This window comes from Heliconius melpomene, chromosome 5, assembly GCF_056956725.1.
Source record: "Heliconius melpomene rosina isolate 202511_hmr_F chromosome 5, ASM5695672v1, whole genome shotgun sequence".
NCBI classification, from domain to species: domain Eukaryota; kingdom Metazoa; phylum Arthropoda; class Insecta; order Lepidoptera; family Nymphalidae; genus Heliconius; species Heliconius melpomene.
In genome coordinates, this window is record NC_140393.1 from 1,156,939 (window position 1) to 1,177,071 (window position 20,133).

Consider the following 20,133-nt stretch of genomic DNA (forward strand, 5'->3'; position numbering starts at 1 on the left):
TATTGTTTTCCTAACATTTGTAAAGCGGTTATCTATCCAAAAAAACAAAGCTTCACTTTTATCCTTAGCGTATGGGCGATGTGAGAAAAACGGAGAAAAAAGAAGAGACTAAGTCCGTACCCTGCGATGTGGGAAAAAGCGTGAAACTGTCAACAAATTAAATAACAACACGCCGTTTCCCTCTTTCACTTATCCCGGAAAATTATAACTATTTATTTATTAAGTATTAAACATAATAAAGACACAAAAAGGTTTTAAGTGAAGCGCGAGTGTCGAGCTATCGCGTGACAGGTGAAGTACTCACCATTATACAGTGCTATTTGAAAAGGAACAGGAACTTGAAACTTGGAAAGGAACTCGAGAGTATATATAAACATTTTGACACCGTTCCAGGTTCCAGGCTTTCCGTTGCTGTTCGACGTTGACGTTGAGTCGACGGCACACAAATTCACAAGTTTCACTTACGAACTTGATGTTTCTAAGATTTAGTTGCACTTGCATTATAACATGAGAGAATGACAGAAATTAGAAATGTATTCGTCAAACTAATAATAAAGGAAAATAAGTTTTATTTCGCCTCACGTTTTACAGTCCACGCAAACAAATTACGATTAAAAAAATAGAACGTAACAATAACAAAATCAATACTATTCAATCAAATAACAGTTATTTTATCAGATTAGGTTTATCTACGAATTAGTAATATATTCGTCAAACCTAAATAAACGTAGTTAGCGAGCGTCCGACTCAACCACGCATGTAAGCAAATTCGATGCTATCTGGTCAAAGCACCCACCGTATAATCGAATAGACATCGTGAAATTTTGAAATGGCCATATAGTACCACGTTCGCGATGTAGGTATATGACGGTACTGGCTAAACTTTATTTATTGCAAGTTCTTTTTCAGGTTATCCCACGCGTGGGAATAGAACCTGCTACCTGTCGCTTTTACAGTCGCCGTATTGTGCCCCTTCGCCACGACTAGCCTCAATTAATATGAATTTCTCTTTATATTTGCTAGTTTAATTTTATTTGGTCAGCAATTCGTTGAATTCTGTGAAGCTGAGAAATACACTTTGCACACCTTGCTTAGATAAGGAACACACAGTAAATTTGCTTTAAATATTAATATTGCTTGGAGTAAGATTTGAAGCCAGAACCAAAGTCATCATAACATATATATTATGTACCTACTTTGGTGGCAGCTCTATGATTTCTTATATAGAAAGACATGCAGAAAGAACGTAGCGTTAAAACACTTCTTCTTGTGCTTTTCCCAGTGGGTATCGAACCAACAACCATTACGTTTGCAATCAGACGTTGCACACCACGTTACGATTTTACAATTTTGATTTTGATTGATTTTTGTAACTGTTCTGTTTCTCATTTGGCGACACAATGACAGATTTGACCAGACCTTTTGAAATATTTTAGGAGATATAATGAAAATTTGTAAAAACTTTTTATTTATACGTACATTGGTACACTTAATTGTATTTTTTATTTTAAGTAAAGCCAAATTATTTAATGTAAGAAGTACAATTACATTGTATTTTTGCACCAAAAGAGCGATATATGATGTAGAAAGCGGATGTAGAATGTGAAAACACGCCACCATATAATATATTATCTCGTCCTCGAACTTGCGGCTCCGACACAATAAAACTTTGTCCACTTTCTTGAAATCTCATCTATAGTTTTTTAAGATTACATTTCTTTAGTGACAAAGTACTTAGTGGAAGAAGGCACTGGAGTAAACACATTGTTTTTGTTTGACTGGCCTCGTAGCCTAGTTATGAATGCTTCTGCTTGCTGACCGATGGTCACGAGTTCGATTTCCACGCTAAGCATGCATGTGTATGATGAGCAAAAGAGAACTAATGTTGTATTACTGTGATTAGGTGTAGCACGGTCAACAAGTCGTGGCCGCGATTATTGCAAAAAAAAATTGATTCGGCTCGCAAAGGCTTTAACAGGATTATCGTGGCAAAACTGCATTGGCTTCTAATTAATCGTTTTTACTATTATTGTATTACTTTTAATTCAAAAATAGCCAAGGTGCTAGAGAGACGAAATAAAAATATTAATAAATAATAATTAATTCCCCTGAATCATGATTGAACCCACAACCGTCGCGTTACAGTTACATATTTTGCCGCTGCGCCACAACTGTCTAAAAGTAAAATTTCCTTATTTTGTTAGTTGTCCTTAATAAATAAATTAAACTAAATAAAACTGAGTATAATTTCCTTATTCATTCAGAAATAATGTTTTTCAAATTTCAAAATAATATTAAATATTACAAAATTGCAGGTCATTTTCTATTTAACATTAAAAGCCAGATGCTATGCGATAATTGAAAGTGTTTGTTGGTTGCCAACTAAATAATAACTTAATTAATTATCTGTAATGGGTGCGTAGACTAAATATAGTTCATGTACTTGACTTGACAGTTGACACAATTAATCTGAAGGAACATAAGTTGTCAAATTTATTCGCCGAAGGAGAATATTTAATAACAAAGTCTTTTACATCAGGCCATTAAATAAAATAAAAAAAGTATTTTACTAATAAATGATAACTGAAATGAATACACGTTGGAGTGAAGCGGTCACACTTGAGTTTGTTAAAATTTATTTAAAACATGAATGCCTCTGGAATCCCGGCCATCCAGGATACAAGTTAAAATACCAAAGGGATAAAGCCTACGAAGAAATAAGTATAAAGTTTAAAGATTCTACGTCAAAATGTCTCTCAGTAACTGAAGTTAAAGTGAAAATTAAAAATTTGAGAACAACATACTTCCAACAATTAAACAGAATATTACAGAGATCTAATCCTGATTCAATATATGAACCATCATTGTTTTGGTTTAACGAAATGGATCGCTGTCTAAAATACATTCCAACTAATAAGCATGCATCTTTAGTCCAAGTTAGTATTCAGTTTTTGTGAGAATTTTAAGTATTATCTACATCATTTAATGTAAGAGAAATTAAGAGTTAGTATAAGTATATTCACAGTATGACAAGCAACACAGTCTACTAATTAATGATTTCTTTTTATTTTTTTAGATTTTATTGTAGATTTTCCTAAGTAGTATATTTGTGCCAACTTACCATTACATTTTTAACTTTTAAAAAACAATGGTACTCTTTTTCATTTTTACTTTTAAAATATTAAACTAAAAAAAAGTTCTAACTGAATTGTAACAATTATACTTATTTTTCTAGGTTCCAGATATTTCTGAAGTCAGTCAAATATGGGTCAGTCAGGAACCAGACAATGATACAGACAATCCAAACCCCGACCCTCTCATATCAAATTCTGATGATGACTATGATTCAGCGAAAACTGAGGACTCAATTCCAATAAAAGTTCATAATAAATCCGTTGAAAATAAGAAAAATAAAAAGAAAAACTTAAAGCACAGATCCAGTCAAGAATATTTAAAAGATAAAATTGAATTTAATAAAGATGATGAATTTGATATATACGGCAAATATATAGCATCTCAATTGAGGAAAATGGACCTACAAAAGGCAATAAGGCTTCAGTTAGAAATTCAAAATATTTTAAGTGAAGCTAGGATCGCAGATATTGTTAGTGATTAAGAAAAGTTCACCTCATTCTTTTGTATTATTTATAGCGAATTATGTCCATTAGAAACATGAGGCCGATGTGGCCAACAGACACAAGCATGCGACTATATATGCCACGGTTGTAGGTAATTTCCTTGCTTTGGGAACTAGGGAACTCCCAGCATTGAGTTCATTTGCAGCGGGCAAATGACAACCAGTGAGAGAGAACTGACACCTATTAACCACAGATAAACCTATGTAATGTTGTTATATGTTTATTGTGTATTCATTATTTTATTAAATAGTAGAAGTCAAAGAAATAAGTTTTTCATTTTTTTTTCCAAATGAAAAAGTTATTTAAAAAACAAAAATTGTCACAAATATTCGTTGTTGGGCATGTATCATTGACGATAATGAACAAGGATAGGAGAATGATATATGCGAAACCAGAGTTTGATGCTTTACCCTGCTAGGTATAAAGCCGCCCTTAAGTTAGCCATAGATGGATAGGATGGCAGATTTCTGCCGCCGGAAGAGGCAACGAAGCCAGACCTATCTCACGGTACGTCCCCACCGCGGCCCGACGGGGCCCAATAGTCAAACATCCTCCTGATTAGCGTACGCAGGGCATTCCCCTGCGATCACTGCCCTTCTCACGAGCATCCATTAAAGCTCATAGTTATTCTTCAGGAACGAACTACTCTTGCCCCTTCCCGATCGGTGACACTGTAAAGACCATTCCACGTTAACAGCAGTTTAGCCCTTTCGAAAAAAAAAACAAGGCAGTCGCTTTTAGATAACAGCTGTTATTGGAAACCTGGAACTCGTGTGCAGTATTGCTATTGGTTGACAGACATCACTTATTGCAATAACGTAGAATGTCTTCCCAAATATTTTTGAAAAACATAGACGATATATGTGTTTTTATCTTGTTTTTAAAAAAACATTAACCGCCTCCGAGTTCTACTCATACTACTCTGTCCTTACTCATAATCGACCCAAATATATAATTTGAACTAGAAAGTGAGTTTACGTGATAGTCTGTTTAGGTTTGAGTAGCTTATAATGAACTACGTGAGGATGAGGCCGTCGTGCCGCAATAGCACAAGCGTGTGATTATAAACGTAACGGTTATGGGATCGATTCTCTTTCGGAAGAATGAAGTATTTATTAATATTTCTATTTCTTAGCTCTGGTAACAAGGCAAAACTAGGCTTTGAGTTTCCCCCTTCAACATGCCTCGAAACTTACACGGAGAGTGGAGAACGGTAGTGTTTTAAAACTATAAATATATATATATATATATACTATAGGTTCCCTCTGCCTACTCTGCTATTTGCGGGATACAGCGTTAAGTAGAAAAAAAATAACCATCTTAACACATTACCGTACGTCTAACAGTACTGTCCATGGCATTTATTTTATGCCGTACCAAAACAAATTTCAAATTATAAAATCACTAATTTTCAAATTTCTGCTGAACATGGACTGACTTACTGAGGTGCTCTAGCTCTACTCATAGACAACCTTGACGTTGACCTGTCGATGGTCGCGTTATACTCTGTATAGTTACAGGTTATCTGTGGTTATTTGTTAACAGATGTCATTTATTCTCCCACTGCTGAAAGAAAACAATTGCTTTTGTTTGTATTAGACATCATTCAATATAAATAAAAAATAAAACAAAAGTATGAGGTGGAGTGAAAAGGAGACACACCAATTCGTGAAACTATATCTAAGTCAAGAATCTTTATGGTATACAGAACACGAAAATTACAAAGTAAATGAAAAGCGTTTACAAGCTTACAATGAAATTATTGCCAAATTCTATTCTATCACTGGTATTACTTTATCCTTAAGTCAATTAAAGGCAAAAATTAAAAACTTAAGGTCTACGTACACGCAAGAGTTGAGTAAAATAACAAAAAGGTCGAGTAATGGTTACGAATACACTCCATCAGTTAAGTGGTTTCAATATTGGCATAAAAGGTTTCAACGCATTCCAATTCCAAATAAAATTTCAGACTCAATGTATGAGGTAAATACCTAAAATACTTTACTAACAATGGTTTAATATTAATATTTTACAAACATTTGTTAATTTTCTATCATTTCTGTTTCAGGAATCAGAAAAAGACAGTTCAAAAACGTGGAATAACGAACAATCCAATAATTATAATGAACAAACAAATCTAGAAACATTAATATCTGAAACTGATGGTGATTATATTCTTTTATTAAAAAACGAACCAGAAGAACCACTGTTTCCAAAGACTGATACAAATCCATATGAAATAAAAAGAAAGAAACTAAAACATAAAAGTTCCAGTACTGCTTCAGAAGCCTCTGTTCAAGGCAGCCAAGATTCTAATTTAGATTTATGTAATGAAGATGAATTTGATATATATGGTAAATACATTGCATCTCAACTCCGAACAATGAATTTGAAAACATCATTGAAAATGAAATTGCAAATACAAAAATTAGTTAGCGAAGCCAGGCTATCTGATCTTTCCAATGATTAAAATAAAAGAAATCAATAAAATAAATAAGTATTGGAATATTTTGAAATACATATCGCACCTTGGCTCAAATAGTGTGACAATATAAAAAATTTGAAAATCTCATTTATTGTACTATTTGTTTCAGAAAACATGAAAGTTGTATCTTAAGTAGTATCATAATTATAGTTTCATTGTTTGAATCTAGATGGCATTAGTGTCATTATACTGTTAAATGAAAAGATTGCGTTACCTGCTTGCGGGACACAGCCGTCTGTCTAAATATTGTATAAAGTGTTGTTTATCAATGAATGTTGGTACATATAGAATAAATCTGATCTGTATAGTTACAACATTATATCTGATGACTATATATATCTCACAATTACTGTTTATATTCTGATAAAAGGCACTATTTCCATATATGACAGTATAAGTGATTAAGGCAAGTTGGAAACCATTCTTTCGACTGTCACAATTCATTTTCTTAATTATATATTTATAGTCTATCTACTATAACATTTGGAAGAGCCTCAAAAATCATTTTAACTTTGTAAAAGTCTTACTGTACTAATTTTATTGCTTTTTGAGTTATGTCTCAAAGGGCTAAAATTAAGGTTAGGATAAATTTCAAACATCTTTTTCTCGATATTGAATGGTTTTTTGACTTATGACACTATTTGAGACTAAGTGCGATATATGATTTAAAAAGGCCACTTTTGCTTAGCATTCATCACTCAAATACAAGGGTTAAATTCTACTCAGGAGGTATGAATTATGTTGATTTTCATTCTTTGTAAAATAATGATATTGTTTCTGAAAGAAATTTCATATTAAATAAAATACCTAATAGGTACTACACCTATTTATAAATATTCTGGGATACTTATGGTATAAAAATATGGATTTTCAATATTATTTATTTGCAGTGCAGGGTTAATTTTAAAATAATTATAATTTTATTCAAACCATTTAATTTATTCTAAAATAAAGAGAAATTGAAATGATTTAATATTAGTTTGAATCTATGCTGCTAAATATGAATCATCCAATTTATAATGTTACAATAAAACTTAATAAACTTATTTCTTCTAGGAATAATTAAAAAAAATGATAAGAGAGGTGAAATTAAAGAAATAAGACAGCATGTCTGATTTTTTATTGCTGTTACAGCATCCGTTTATAGTACAAACAAACATCGCATACGGTTTCTCGATTGTAAGTTCACTCTGTTCCACATATATATAACATATCCAAGATTTGTTCATGAAAAAATATACATTGGTGTCTTAGCTGCTGTTTAACGTCTGAAATATCCAAATCTTAAACTATTTAAGTACTTCAAGTTGACAATCCTCGATTTTATTAAATTAACAAAAAAAAAATAGAAATGGAAGATCGACTTCGAGGGCAGTGCATATTGTTAAGAAAAAAAAATCATCTATAAACTTATATAAAAAAGTCCGTTTGCATGTACGACTTTCGTAATGGCATGAGTCGTGCAAACGTTCCTTTTAAGACTAGACTGAGACAATCTCAAATTACAATCCAATGTAATCTTTTATCTTGTAGAAATCTGTTATCTTGAAGAAATTGTGTTGCCAGAATATTATAAAATTATATCTGCCTTAACTTATTATACTTTGATATTCCAAATTATTAAAAAAAAATTAAAAAAACAATTTGTTCTTTGTTTAAAAACATTATTTTGTTAAATATAACCTGGCAACACTAGAATTAATTGCAAACATTATTTTAAATGCAACTTGGATTTTACTATTAAAATAACAATGCGTTTTCTTTTAAACAAAATGAGAAATTTAACATGGAGGAATTATAAATTATTATTATAATTTTTTATAATATTTCTTAGTGAAATATAAAGACTATTTAGGAAATTTGTACGTCTATTAATAATAGACAATACTAAATCATTAAACCAGTGATGACATAATATCGGTAGGGGACAGCGTTTATAACATGACTGTGGAGTTCGATTTCCATTCGGAACGATAAATTATTTTCATTTATCAACTCTAGTAAATGGCGCGGCGTTCAGTTCCGATTCTCGATACGCAGTCTCCAAAATTGGACTGAAAATTGGTAGTGGAGTACTATAAAAATTTTTTTTTTACCAAAGCCTATACAAAATAAAACTGATTAAATAATCCATCCATGTTAATTCTTACAACTTTTCAAAATTGAAAATATTTCATGTTCAGCACAAAAAAATATTATATAAATGCAGCATAAATTTTGGAAGCAATTGGAAGAGTTTATAGCATAACAGACAACAAATATACAACCAAATATTAAAGCCAAGTTATGCTGAAACACAACAATACAAGAGAGAAAAAAATAATATTTGTGATTGCAACAATTTTAGTAAGTAAACTAAATAATAAAGCATGTGGTCAGGTAATTGTACACAATAACACCTTAAACAAAAGCTTTGAAGGAGCCTTTTTTACTTTTTAAAGTGTTTTTTTTTTTTTTTTTAAACTGATTATTTAACAATTGTACTTACAAAAGATTGTTTAAGCACTTTTGACCAACTTATTACTTTTGCACGTTATTACAAACATTAATATTATTTAAACCAATCTTAGTTTGTTTAAGATACACGTAACTAATATATATATATATAAATAACATTCAGGCTGAAGTCGCATTAATTCAACTAAATGAAGAAATGGCGCCCTAAAGTAAAAGTAACGAACTTTACTGTCATGGTTTGACAACTGTCACTGTCAAGTTGCGTGTCAGCCATTTTTAAATTTTTATTTTAACAAGAAAAAATAGCGCAGCGTCCCCACTTTATAGTTGTCTAAGCTCGATTTATACATTTGTTTAATTTATAAATAATCTCACTTACTATCATATCAGATTCAATTCCTCTTAGCTATCTCAGATCATTTTTTTAGAACAAATCTCTCTTTAAATGGCAACATTCTTATAAAATTGAGTGTTGCTCGTTCATACAAATTATAAGGAAATTTGGGTGACGCTACGCATGTATAAAACATATGAGAAATGGATTAAAACGTCAAAAGACATACACGCAGACAATCTAATCTCATTTTTTGTACAATATATCACATAAATGTAAAACACCGTTTGGATACAGCAGCAAGCGACATTTTTGGGTTGGAGTTTGATAAAATAATTTACTAGTTATAGCAGCTAATATTTTGCCACTTATAGCAGTTTAGGCAGAAGTAGGCTTAGTGTTAAGACTCTGTCCTTCATACTCTGCCAAATTTTCCAGACTTGCGTGTTGAGTTACGAAACACAGCGCCGCGCTTAGTTTTGTTAACTAGGATATGACAACCGTTTACCCCGAGTGGGAAATGAATCTACAACTGTCTGAAAACGACTGTCAAACGCTGTGCCACAATGGCCTAAATTTTTTTTATATTGAATCTTAATTATAAAAATTTGTTACATTGAATTTATTTTACTAAATGATTGTGTAAAACTAACCTCTGTTACAACTTAATGTTTAAAAAAATCCAGTTTTTTTTGACAAAAACCTTAATTTAAGCAGGCTTATTAAAAAACATATAAAAAACCCAACCCAGATTGGTGTTATGGTCATAGATAAAATAAAAAAATATTATGCAAAATATTGTACTTTGATGTATATAAAACAACTTGAAATAATTAATATATAATGCACTTTTGTTTATTAGCAAAACATATTTTATTTTGTTATTTTAAGTTTAGTGTTAGAAATATTTTTAACTTTTTTCCACTATAAAGTAAGTTATAAAAAAAACTTTTAATTAATAAATAATTATATCAAACACCAACCATTACGAATTTCGAATGAAAAATTTAAAAGGTGTAAAAATAAAGGATTTGTCTCACACAGGTTACTGAAAGTATGGTGTCACATCAATACTTAGTAAGGACGAAATTAAGTAAAGAAAAGAATACTTTTGGAAAAAAAATTGAGATCAGAGACGGCCTTATAAGTATTGAAGTGATTGAGAAGCCAGCTTTAGTTTTATAAAGATCCTATTCATTCGACTACATTATGAATTGATATAACAAATATATAATCCTTGTTCTTAAAACAAAATAAATAAATATTAAATGTAAATATTTATTTTTAATTTGTCCACTATTTTTAATAAATTTACGACAACAAAGAAAATAATTAACCAAATAAATGTAGTCGCTCTCAAGGTCTTTAATTTAATTATCAATAGCTTAAATAGACCTTTATGAAACTAAAACCAGTGCAAAAATTTCCATTAAAAATCAAACTGAGCATTGAATTGCTCAATTACCCAATGCTCAGGCATCCGAGCACAGCTGTTTGGGAGTATAGACCGAGGCGTTAGGGTCCAAAGGGGAACCATCGGACAAACGTAGCTTAGACACTGTATTAGTAACTGGTGTGACGAATTCTGTAGGCATCACCGCTAGCATTTGAGCTTTAAGTTCTTCTATTTCTTTTTCTTGTCTGGATATGACACCTGGAAAATTAAAAAAACTTTATATTATCATGGATAAAATACCAAGTTTAAGTTTAACTTAATAAACTTTTGTAATTCAAATTGATCTTACACTTATCTTAAATATTTATAAACTAGTGGACCCGCGCGGCTTTATACGCTTGAACTATACGAATATTTATTTAATATATTTTTGAAATTATTTTTAATTTTCAATAGGATATAAACCTAAATCAATTAAACAAACCGACAAAGAATAATAAGCAGACTTATGTCTGTTCAAAGCTGCTTGAAAGAGAAAAAAAATATTTGTGTGCTATCTCCTACGCTGTTTTTTCTGTCCTTTCTAGCCGTCACGACACCACATTCCTGTATCAACTACGGCATTAAGCATCACCCAGAGCCAAGAACAAGTCCGGCTTTACCAAATCAAGAGATTCCACATCAACCAACGCAAACCAACACCGCACTCGTACACGGTACTCGTATCTTTATAAAACCCACCTTCCTGTATCCGCATATGTCGTTTGGCATCACCCAGGGCGGAGAGCAGGTCCAGCTTGACCCGGGTCTCCGCTGACAGGGAGCGTTCCAGGTACGAGGCGCGCTCCTGCAGGGCGGCGCACGCGAAGCGGGTGTTGGTTGGACTCGAGTTGGCGTTGGCCGTTGCGTTCGCTTCTTCTTGTCGCGCTTGGCGGGCTTCTAGTGTTCGCACCTGGTGGTATAAAAGATAATTGTAGACTTGAATGAAATAAAATATTTATTTGTATTTCAGCTTGTAGGTAAAAATTTAATATTGTTTTAAGTCAAAAATTTCACTGACAGAGTCTGAATGTAACAAAATAATTATGAAATCGGTCCTCATTTGGAAAATGATAACATTAAAATTATTTTGATTTCCTCACTCCGATAGACAAAGTACGGTTGAGTTTCACCACTTAACATTAAATATCTCGAAAATTGGACAGTGCGTTTGAAACGAAGTACCTTAATACTGGGTTCCCCTTGCCTACCCCTATGCGGATAAGTGTGAAGATGTTTTTGTGTATTATAAATTACCAATTCAGCTTTATGCTGTATCTCGCGCTGCATCTGCGTGGCGCGGTCGCGCGCTCGCTGCAGCTCGCGGCGCAGCGCCGCCAGCTCTGCCTCGAGCGCGCCGCGCCGCGACCGGCACCACTCGTTGTCGCACTCCCCGCTGACATCCAAATATACATATTGATTATTATCATATATCGTTTCTTCAGTCATTTTCGAAAATTGTTTAATTTGGCCTTACTAAAAAAATACAACACTTGTATTCAATCGACAATTCCCGTATAAATCTGTAACTATTGGAATACAAATAAACTTTCTTATTTAAAAAAATATAATTTCATTAATATCACTATTAATGGCGTAGCACAATAGAACAACGATTGACTTTCATACGATAAATGCAGATGCATAATAATTTCATTTCCGTGCTCAAGTTAGAGAAAATACAGCATTATAATTAGGTAAAAATAGAGAACAGAGTATTTTTTTACTTACGTATTTAATATGATAAAATCTATAAAAAATCATAAGAAATTCTCACTTGGGCGTCCGCGCGGCGTGTCGGGCCCGCAACAGCTGGTGCTCGGCGGCAGTGCGCGCGCGCCGTTCCTCGCTCAGGCGGCGCTCTAGTGCTACACGCTCACTGCGAATATAAACACAGTATAGAATTAATAGTAATAGGTCCTCTTTGGCTCTACTAAATGTAACTGAAAAGGAATCGTCTACTATGAGCTTTTGCCACCGGATAAAACTATCGATTCTGACCTGTACTGTCAGGAACTGATGAGGTTAAAAAAAGCTATTAAGAAAAGCCAGCCGGAGCCGGTGAATAGGAAGGGAGTGGTGTTCCACCTTGACAACGCCAGACCTACGCAGCTACGCAGCAACAAAAAGGGAAGCTTGGCTGAGATGTGTTAATGCATCCTCCGTATAGCCCTGACCTTACTCCATCAGATTTCCACCTATTTCGGTCATTGCAGAACTCTTTAGAAAGCATAAAGCTAACCTCAAAGACTACTGTACACTACCTGTCAAATTTTTGAAATGAAAAATCTCAAAATTTCTACAGGAATTGGATCATGGCACTATTCATAAGATGGCAACAAGTCATCGATCAAAACGGCATATACATATTATAAATAAATAAAAAATTATACCTAAAAAAATATTTTCCTTTGTATGAACAATACGAAAATACTTTTGCCCCAATCTATTATTATAAATAAATAAAACACATATATAATACTAAAGAGTTGTTTGACACTGTTTTTAGAAAACCTTCTCATCAAGCTTTTTATACAGAGCTTTTTATACGGATTTTATAACTTATTTGGAACTCAATGCTTTATCAGAGAGAAAAAAATAGAATAATTTAATCACCTCGAACGAATTCAATCCACTAACGTCGTTTTTACTGTCAGAGACTGTCTCACGACGTCACCACAGCCTCAAAAATAGGGGTTACAAGTATCCATATAGAATTACCTAGACGCCATAGGCCGAGGCGTGTTAGCGGCGGCCAGCGCGCGCCTTGCCTCCGCCTCGCCAGTGCGCGCGGCGTTTAACTCCGCGCGCACGCGTTTTAGCTCTTCTGTAAGTTCGCGGGAAGAGCGCTGTAAATGAGGAAAATAAAAAAGAGTACAATACAATATCTAAAAAAAATAATAACAATAAAGCAACACACTCACTGCAAATTAAACTTTATATTCAAAAAAGTTTACAAAAAAAACAAAAAGTATTTATCATAAAGCCACAGACGATTCATAGACGATGAAACAATGAATATCATGCGAGTCCCTTGTGGTACAGTGTGACTCTATCTGGCTATAAATATGATAGTTGTGGGTTCAACTCCCACTTTGGAAAATAAATTATTGCCCTCTCTAGACAGATAATGTGTGGTGCCTGTTATATGCACTGTAAAACATGACACTAAAAAATATCACTCACCAACTCCTTCTCCCTTTGTTCGCGTTCCCTTTCCTTCAACTCTCTATCCCTCTCTTCTCTTTTCTCTCTTTCGCGCTCTTTGTGATTATTGCTATCTTTATTACTTTTTATATTATTTTCTTTTGTACTTTCTACTTCTTTATCCTTAATTATTAATTCTTTTGCTGTAATTATAAAATATATATTTAAATGAATACAATACAAAATCGGCTTAGTTAACCAGATTAATAATCATTATAAGACTAAAATAAAAAAAATATGCTAGGAAACATTTAAACATCATCCAAACAAAAAAAATCAATAAAATAAAAACTATATTTTTTAATATTTAACAATTTTCTTTTAATTTTTTTGGATTCTCGCATTTAATTTTCTTGATGCAAATAGTCTCGAACTTTTAAAGAAATTCTACAGTTTAAAAAATAAAAATCACGCTTTTTTTAACAAAACACTATATCCAATGTGCACACACTCGATATAGCAGTTGTAGGTTCTATCAGCCATCTTCCAATTCCATCATTAGACCCACTTGGTGGTACCATAACCATTGTATTGTCATCTAATCTACATATAATCGCCAAGTTATATAATGATACAACAAAATTAGTAAATAAACTAAAATACTCACTTTGTTCTGTATTCTTATGACTATCATTGTTTTCTTTATCCTTATCTTTATTTTTATGTTTTTTCTTTTCTTCTCTTACTGTACTAGCCTCTTTCTTATCATACTTCGACGGTTTACCGCCGCCTGAAACGTTCAATTCAGTTCGGAGGTTTTAGAAAAAAAATAATAATAACATGTATGTTTGAATAGAAGTTATTCACAAAATTGGGAAATAAATATTAGTTACTAGAATTACCTATTATTAATTTTTAGACTCATGCTGTATCCCGCACAGAGCACGATAGGCAGAAAGAACCTGGGAAAGTAGCATTAAACACTTCGCTCCCATCAAAACACTTTCCCCACCTTCCGCTATCTCTCCCTGGAGGTATTGCGTGTTTAGTGGAGGAACTTAAATCCATTGGACGGGACGGGATGCTATTGCGGGATACAGCGTGAAGCTAAAATTAGAAAACTCACTTTTCCCTTCATGTTTTTCGTCATTTTCATGATTTGTGTTAGCAGGAGCGCCGGGTCCGCTGGCGAAGCCATTAGTGTACGCCGCTTGCGCGTTACTTTTGTCACGTGACACGGTTTTTTCTAACTTATCTAACTGAAATTTTAGATTTTTTAAATATATTTGATTATAAGGCCAGTCATAGCGCAGGGGCACAAAGTGTGATTGTAAAATCAACTGGTTGTGGGTTCGATCCGCACCCAGGGAAATAAAATATTTATTTAAATTTAAATAAATATTTAATTCTTCGCTATGGTGTCGAGGCAAAGCGCAGCGTTGAGTTCTACCACTCAACACACGCTGCCTTCATATTTCGGCGGAAAGTGGGGAATGGAGTGTCTTAACACTAGGTTCCCTCCGCCTACTCTGCTATGTGCGGGAGACAGCGTGATATTGATTTGATTTTGATTATAGAGAGGGGTTTCACTACTCAATAAGCTATGCCTCCAGAATTCTGCTGAATGTGGCGACCGGAAGTGTCTAAATGGAAACGGAGTGTCGTAGCACTATGTTCCCAGGTTCCCTCTGCCTACTCTGCTATGTGCGGGGTACAGCATGAAGAATATTAATGTATAATCTTACATACCATGTACAATTACATACAACATTGAAAAACACAAACATACAGCAAATACCTTAACTTGTATATTATTATCGGCCACACACACACCGTTGTGGTCTCTCGCACACCGACGACGCACCGACCCGTTCATATGTCGCGAGTCGTTCTGTGTGTGCGCGTTTGTGTGTGTGTACGAGTTTGTGTTTGACACTGTCTGTGTCTGTGTGGTGGTGTGTGTTTGTGTGGTTGTTGGTGTAGGTGTGGGTGTGTGCGTGGACGTTGGTGTGTCCTCTGTTTTACTGCACTCCTCTTTTGTTTGTGTGTTCTGAAAACATGTAAATGAATATTTTTTTAATTATATTAGTAAATGGATAAAAAATTATAATGATTTAATTAACAAAAGTATATCACTTAACATAATTTTTAATTTGCAATGGCATGTCCATTGTTGTTAATCAATAATAAATCAAAAATAACTTTTTTATATTCATATAGCTTCCACCTTTGGTAAATAAGCATAGAGAACCTATTAGAGGTTATGAAAAAGAAAATAGCACAAATTTAAAAATTGATCTGAGTGATCTTCGAACCCACCACCATCACTTATACAATCAAGATACTTCATAGCTTGTTTACAAACACAAATGGTTCAATTAAAAGAAGTAATAACTTATGTTTTTTAGTTTAGTTCTCATGTGTAGGTTATTTTAGACGAGGTTGTGGTATAGTATGAAAGCATCTGATTGTTAACGCAATTGATGTGAGTTCAATCTCGATATTAAAATTATTTTTAATTCCATTATGCCGAAAAAATAAATTGAAATTTATAATTTACCTGTTCTAAGAGGGCACTTTCAGGCAGAGCGTCACGCAGCAACTGAAAGTAGAACTCGTTTTCTGCTCTCACTTGCCGTTGTCGGCGCTCTTTTAAACGCTGACCCACATATGCCTATAGAGAAATTGGAAAAATGATATAAGAAAACTAACTTGCCTAACTACTTGCATGATCAAATAAAAATAAGTAACAATTTTATATAATAAATAAATTAATTAATAAATTTTATATAATAATAGCTGGAGAAACATTGATCTCAGATCAGATCTTCATTAAAAAGAATTACACGTTACTATTCAGCATAAAACATCAATCCGAACAAATACTTTATGAGATTAACATGTTCAGACTAACAAACACACTCTTCAGCTTTATAATAATAGTAACAAAGTATAGATTTGATTATATAAAGGCGGTCTAGGCACAGCGGCACAGCGACTATAAACGCGACGGTTGTGGGTTAAATCTCACTTGGGGGGCATGAATTATTTCCATTTGCTCATTCTGGTGACAAGACAAAACCGCGGTAATGAGCTTAACACTAGCGCAACACAGTGTGAAGCTACAAAAATGACTGTTGCAAATAAACAAATATAACATATAGACAACAAACTAACTTTAACCCCAAACCCGAGCGACATGGTGGGATACCCGAGACAGTGTGCCGCCAGCGGCCGCCACGGATCGAGCGCGCCCGTGCGCGTGCGCACCGCCGCCTCCGTGTATACCACCAGGAAGCACAGCGCCACCGTCGGCAGGCATATGCCTTTGTCCATGACTGTTAACCAATATCATTTTATTTTACAGGGGGTTTTTACTTGTCTGTCAATTTCATTTCCCCTTAAGTAAAACAAATATCAGTGGCAATTTTCGTAAACAATCCTACTACATGTAATAATATTATGAATGTGAAAGTTTGTGAGGATGGACGTTTGCTTCATTTTCCCGCAAAAACTACTGAACCAATTTAGATGAAACTTTTCAGTAATTATATACAGGTTTTACGATAAACATAGGCTACAATTTATGTAAAGATTTTGTTTTATTTGGTATCGGTATACTAGGTGTACTATAACAATAAATTTAAGCGGCGAAATCGCGCTTATATATCGCTAGTACGCAATATAAATTGAAATGAGACAAAAAAAAAATATTTTTTTAATATAATCAATTTAAATTAAACCTACCGTGGTGCAGGGGCACAAGCGAGCGACCGTAAGGCTGTTGATTCGATTTCTACTTGAGGAAATGAAATATTTAATATTTTAATTTCTTCGCTCGCTGGTAACGAGGCAAAGCGCGTCATCAAGTACCGCCACTTAACACGCAATGTCTTTAGAATTCGACGAAAAGTGCAGAACTTATCTTCATGATAATGAAGTGTCTTCGCCTAAAATAAAACTATATAAAAATAATAATATATAATACTCACATGAACACCATAAATACTGTATCCACACATAAGTACTTGCAGCAAAGAACAAATATTGTAGTGGTATGAAGAAGAAACATATCATATCAGATGTCAATGCAACACAAATGAAGAACACTGAAAATGCCTAAAAATATAAATAATATTATTTTATTTACTATATATGTATATAATAAAATCTTAAATTGATCTTGAGGCATAGTGGAACAAGAGACAGTGTCTGACTTCAAGTGTGATGGTTGTGGGTTTGATCCCTACAAATGGAGTGGAGAGTGAAATCATATTTATTCCATTTACAGTCAGATGAAGTCCTATAGTGCCATGATATAAATTATTACATTTAAATTAAATTCTTTTAACATAAATTAAGAAGTTGCCTTTTGAGTGTAAGATACAATATGGTGCAATATGGTTTATATTGTCTGTTTATCCTTAAATATCTTATATATTGCAATATTATGGTATATCCTGAAATAATTAATTCATATAGTTGGATATTCAGGAATGAATACTGATATAATAGGAAATCTTAAAGTCTCCCCTTTAAGCCCTATTTTATGTATCTTATTGAGTGGGTGAACCCAATACCATGCCTTCCTTTACTAGAGATTTAGTAAAGATTCAGATATTTAGTCAGTCAGTAAATATTTTTTGTTACTTAAAAACCAATAGTGGCACAGGGGCACAAGCAACTGTGCAAGTGTAAACCTAAAAGGTTGAATTCCCAATAGAGGAAATGAAATATTTAATATTTTCATTTCTTTGCTCTGGTAACAGGTCACATCTCAGTGTTGAGTTCATCCACTCAACACTCAATTAGGCTAAAAGTAGGGAACGGTACACAACAATAAATGAAAAAAAATAGTTTTCTAATACTTACAACACCATGATATTTGAATGATTCATAACAAGATTTGATCATCATCCAGAATGGCAAAAGAAACTCAAATCTGAACTCCAACATATAGTCAGCCAATACTACTGCCGCCCAAAACATTATGAACTTCAGATATGTCAGAGAACTGAAAAAATAAATATTAAATAATGAATGTCATAATAAATATACTCTTTTTCTTTGCTTTATTTTCCACCCAAGTTAAGACATTGAGTGTTAAGTGGCTTGGCAGAGAGGAGAAATAAATTATTCTCCTGAGTGGGAATCAATTATGATGATGATTGATGAATTGTAAGGTTTCTTAGAAGGAACCTCCTTCCTAGATCATTTTTTATATGATTAACACAGGTAGCACATAATTTATAATATATTTGAAGTAAAGTATTACAACTTCATTATTTTATTTAATGTTAACTGTTAAACCAGTAAGTTACCAAAAAACCTTTATAGAAAAAACTATATATATATATTTATTATTATATTAAAATAAACTACACAAATATTTGAAGTCTGATGATCATTAAATAGTCATCAATTAGATGTACAGCTTCATGTGAAAGAGGAATGTATGTAAGAATACAGAAATAAACTTGGTTATGATTTTAAAAATAATAGCAAGAGTAATTTTGTATGTAATTTGAATTCGATGAATAGCGAATAGTGCATATTTTGAGTTATCTTTACCAGATGGTACCCATAGATTTTTTATTTTAGTACATACAGATACTAGATTACTCATACTTTTGAGAAATCATATAATTTAGCAAAATTATGAAAATAAATAACTTTTCGATACAAATATAATTCACTTGCACTCACTTTCCAAACATTCCTTCGTTGGGTTTGTTGCGCTTTAAGGGGCGCCGCATCTTGCCGGGATCGGCATTTCGCCTCTTCATATTTTTTCCTCCACTGTATTAAGTATAATCACTGGCTTTCCCCTTGTAACACTGATATACGACGAAACATTTAGGAAAATAATACTCCGTAAGCTGGAGCTTTATGTTGTCAATCGGCCTATGTCCAAAATTTACGAGGGAGATGGATGAAATATCGGCAAACTCCTGCGTTCACTCACAAAATAGTGATGTACTAGGTTTTATGTAGATAAAAACATCGTAAGCAATATTTACGGCAATTTACGGTACAGTACATAAACTGTACTTTATGCTTAAATTTCACATAGATAAAATATAACTGAAATGTTTTTATTTTAATTTTATAAGCAGTCCTGCCTAACCACACCTGTTTGAAAATAATGAAAAATTCTTAAAGTAATAAAGAAATATTTTTTTCAAAGTTCAGTAGTATATTTCTAAACAAAATAATGTACTGAATAAATCGACACTGTAAACAGATAAGTTACAAGTTAGCAATAGCTATTTTTTAAGGAAATGTTAGATGACATTAGTAATAGAAAAACATGCAAATATTTAATATTTTTATATTACACAAATATATATTTTCATATCTTTCTATTTTATAACTTATGAAATGAAAGAACTGTAATATTGTATTTTCTTTTTGACATTAAATCATTACCGGTATGATTTAGAAATATACAGCATTCTCCTATTTTGTAATATTGTCTCTTTTTTACCTTACATTCTCCTTCGTGTGTTCTCCATTCAAAGTAACATTGGCGAAATGATTAGCATGCTCGAAACGCCATTTTGAAGATTTTATTGAAGTTACCGTCATCACCACAGAGTACTTTCTATTTTCTAATATACTACACGTCACACATCAC

General features: G+C 33.0%; 3 protein-coding genes across 3 annotated transcripts; 2 read left to right on the plus strand and 1 right to left on the minus strand.

The window, feature by feature from the left end:
- The first annotated feature begins 2,444 nt into the window (after window positions 1–2,444).
- LOC146538796 (uncharacterized) lies at window positions 2,445–3,906 on the plus strand. The gene is made up of 2 exons (XM_085185299.1): window positions 2,445–2,936; window positions 3,236–3,906. The coding sequence occupies exons 1-2, from the start codon at window positions 2,577–2,579 to the stop codon at window positions 3,614–3,616; spliced, it is 741 nt and encodes a 246-aa protein (XP_085041425.1). The 5' UTR covers window positions 2,445–2,576; the 3' UTR covers window positions 3,617–3,906.
- A 1,263-nt stretch (window positions 3,907–5,169) lies between these two features.
- Window positions 5,170–7,229, plus strand: LOC146538797 (uncharacterized). Its single transcript, XM_085185298.1, has 2 exons — window positions 5,170–5,621; window positions 5,707–7,229. The coding sequence occupies exons 1-2, from the start codon at window positions 5,274–5,276 to the stop codon at window positions 6,106–6,108; spliced, it is 750 nt and encodes a 249-aa protein (XP_085041424.1). The 5' UTR covers window positions 5,170–5,273; the 3' UTR covers window positions 6,109–7,229.
- On the minus strand, window positions 7,226–19,530 carry LOC146538798 (macoilin-1). Its single transcript, XM_085185297.1, has 14 exons — window positions 19,203–19,530; window positions 18,369–18,510; window positions 17,489–17,615; window positions 16,674–16,834; window positions 16,057–16,170; window positions 15,295–15,546; window positions 14,623–14,755; window positions 14,164–14,286; window positions 13,536–13,699; window positions 13,071–13,198; window positions 12,127–12,228; window positions 11,607–11,745; window positions 11,052–11,262; window positions 7,226–10,568 (listed from the first exon to the last, which is right to left on the minus strand). Exons 1-14 carry the CDS (start codon window positions 19,280–19,282, stop codon window positions 10,387–10,389), a joined length of 2,058 nt encoding a protein of 685 aa, XP_085041423.1. The 5' UTR covers window positions 19,283–19,530; the 3' UTR covers window positions 7,226–10,386.
- Window positions 19,531–20,133: the final 603 nt, after the last annotated feature.

Bases quoted from the DNA above. Each gene is read 5' to 3' on its own strand.
- LOC146538796 (XM_085185299.1), top strand. From the start codon at position 2,577: ATGATAACTGAAATGAATACACGTTGGAGTGAAGCGGTCACACTTGAG. The intron at 2,937-3,235 runs GTTAGTATTCAG...TTATTTTTCTAG, and splicing joins AGCATGCATCTTTAGTCCAA to GTTCCAGATATTTCTGAAGT.
- LOC146538797 (XM_085185298.1), top strand. From the start codon at position 5,274: ATGAGGTGGAGTGAAAAGGAGACACACCAATTCGTGAAACTATATCTA. The intron at 5,622-5,706 runs GTAAATACCTAA...TTTCTGTTTCAG, and splicing joins TTTCAGACTCAATGTATGAG to GAATCAGAAAAAGACAGTTC.
- LOC146538798 (XM_085185297.1), bottom strand. From the start codon at position 19,282: ATGAAGAGGCGAAATGCCGATCCCGGCAAGATGCGGCGCCCCTTAAAG. The intron at 14,756-15,294 runs GTATTTGCTGTA...CTAAAATTTCAG, and splicing joins ATAATAATATACAAGTTAAG to TTAGATAAGTTAGAAAAAAC. The intron at 12,229-13,070 runs GTAATTCTATAT...TTATATTCGCAG, and splicing joins CCTCGGCCTATGGCGTCTAG to TGAGCGTGTAGCACTAGAGC.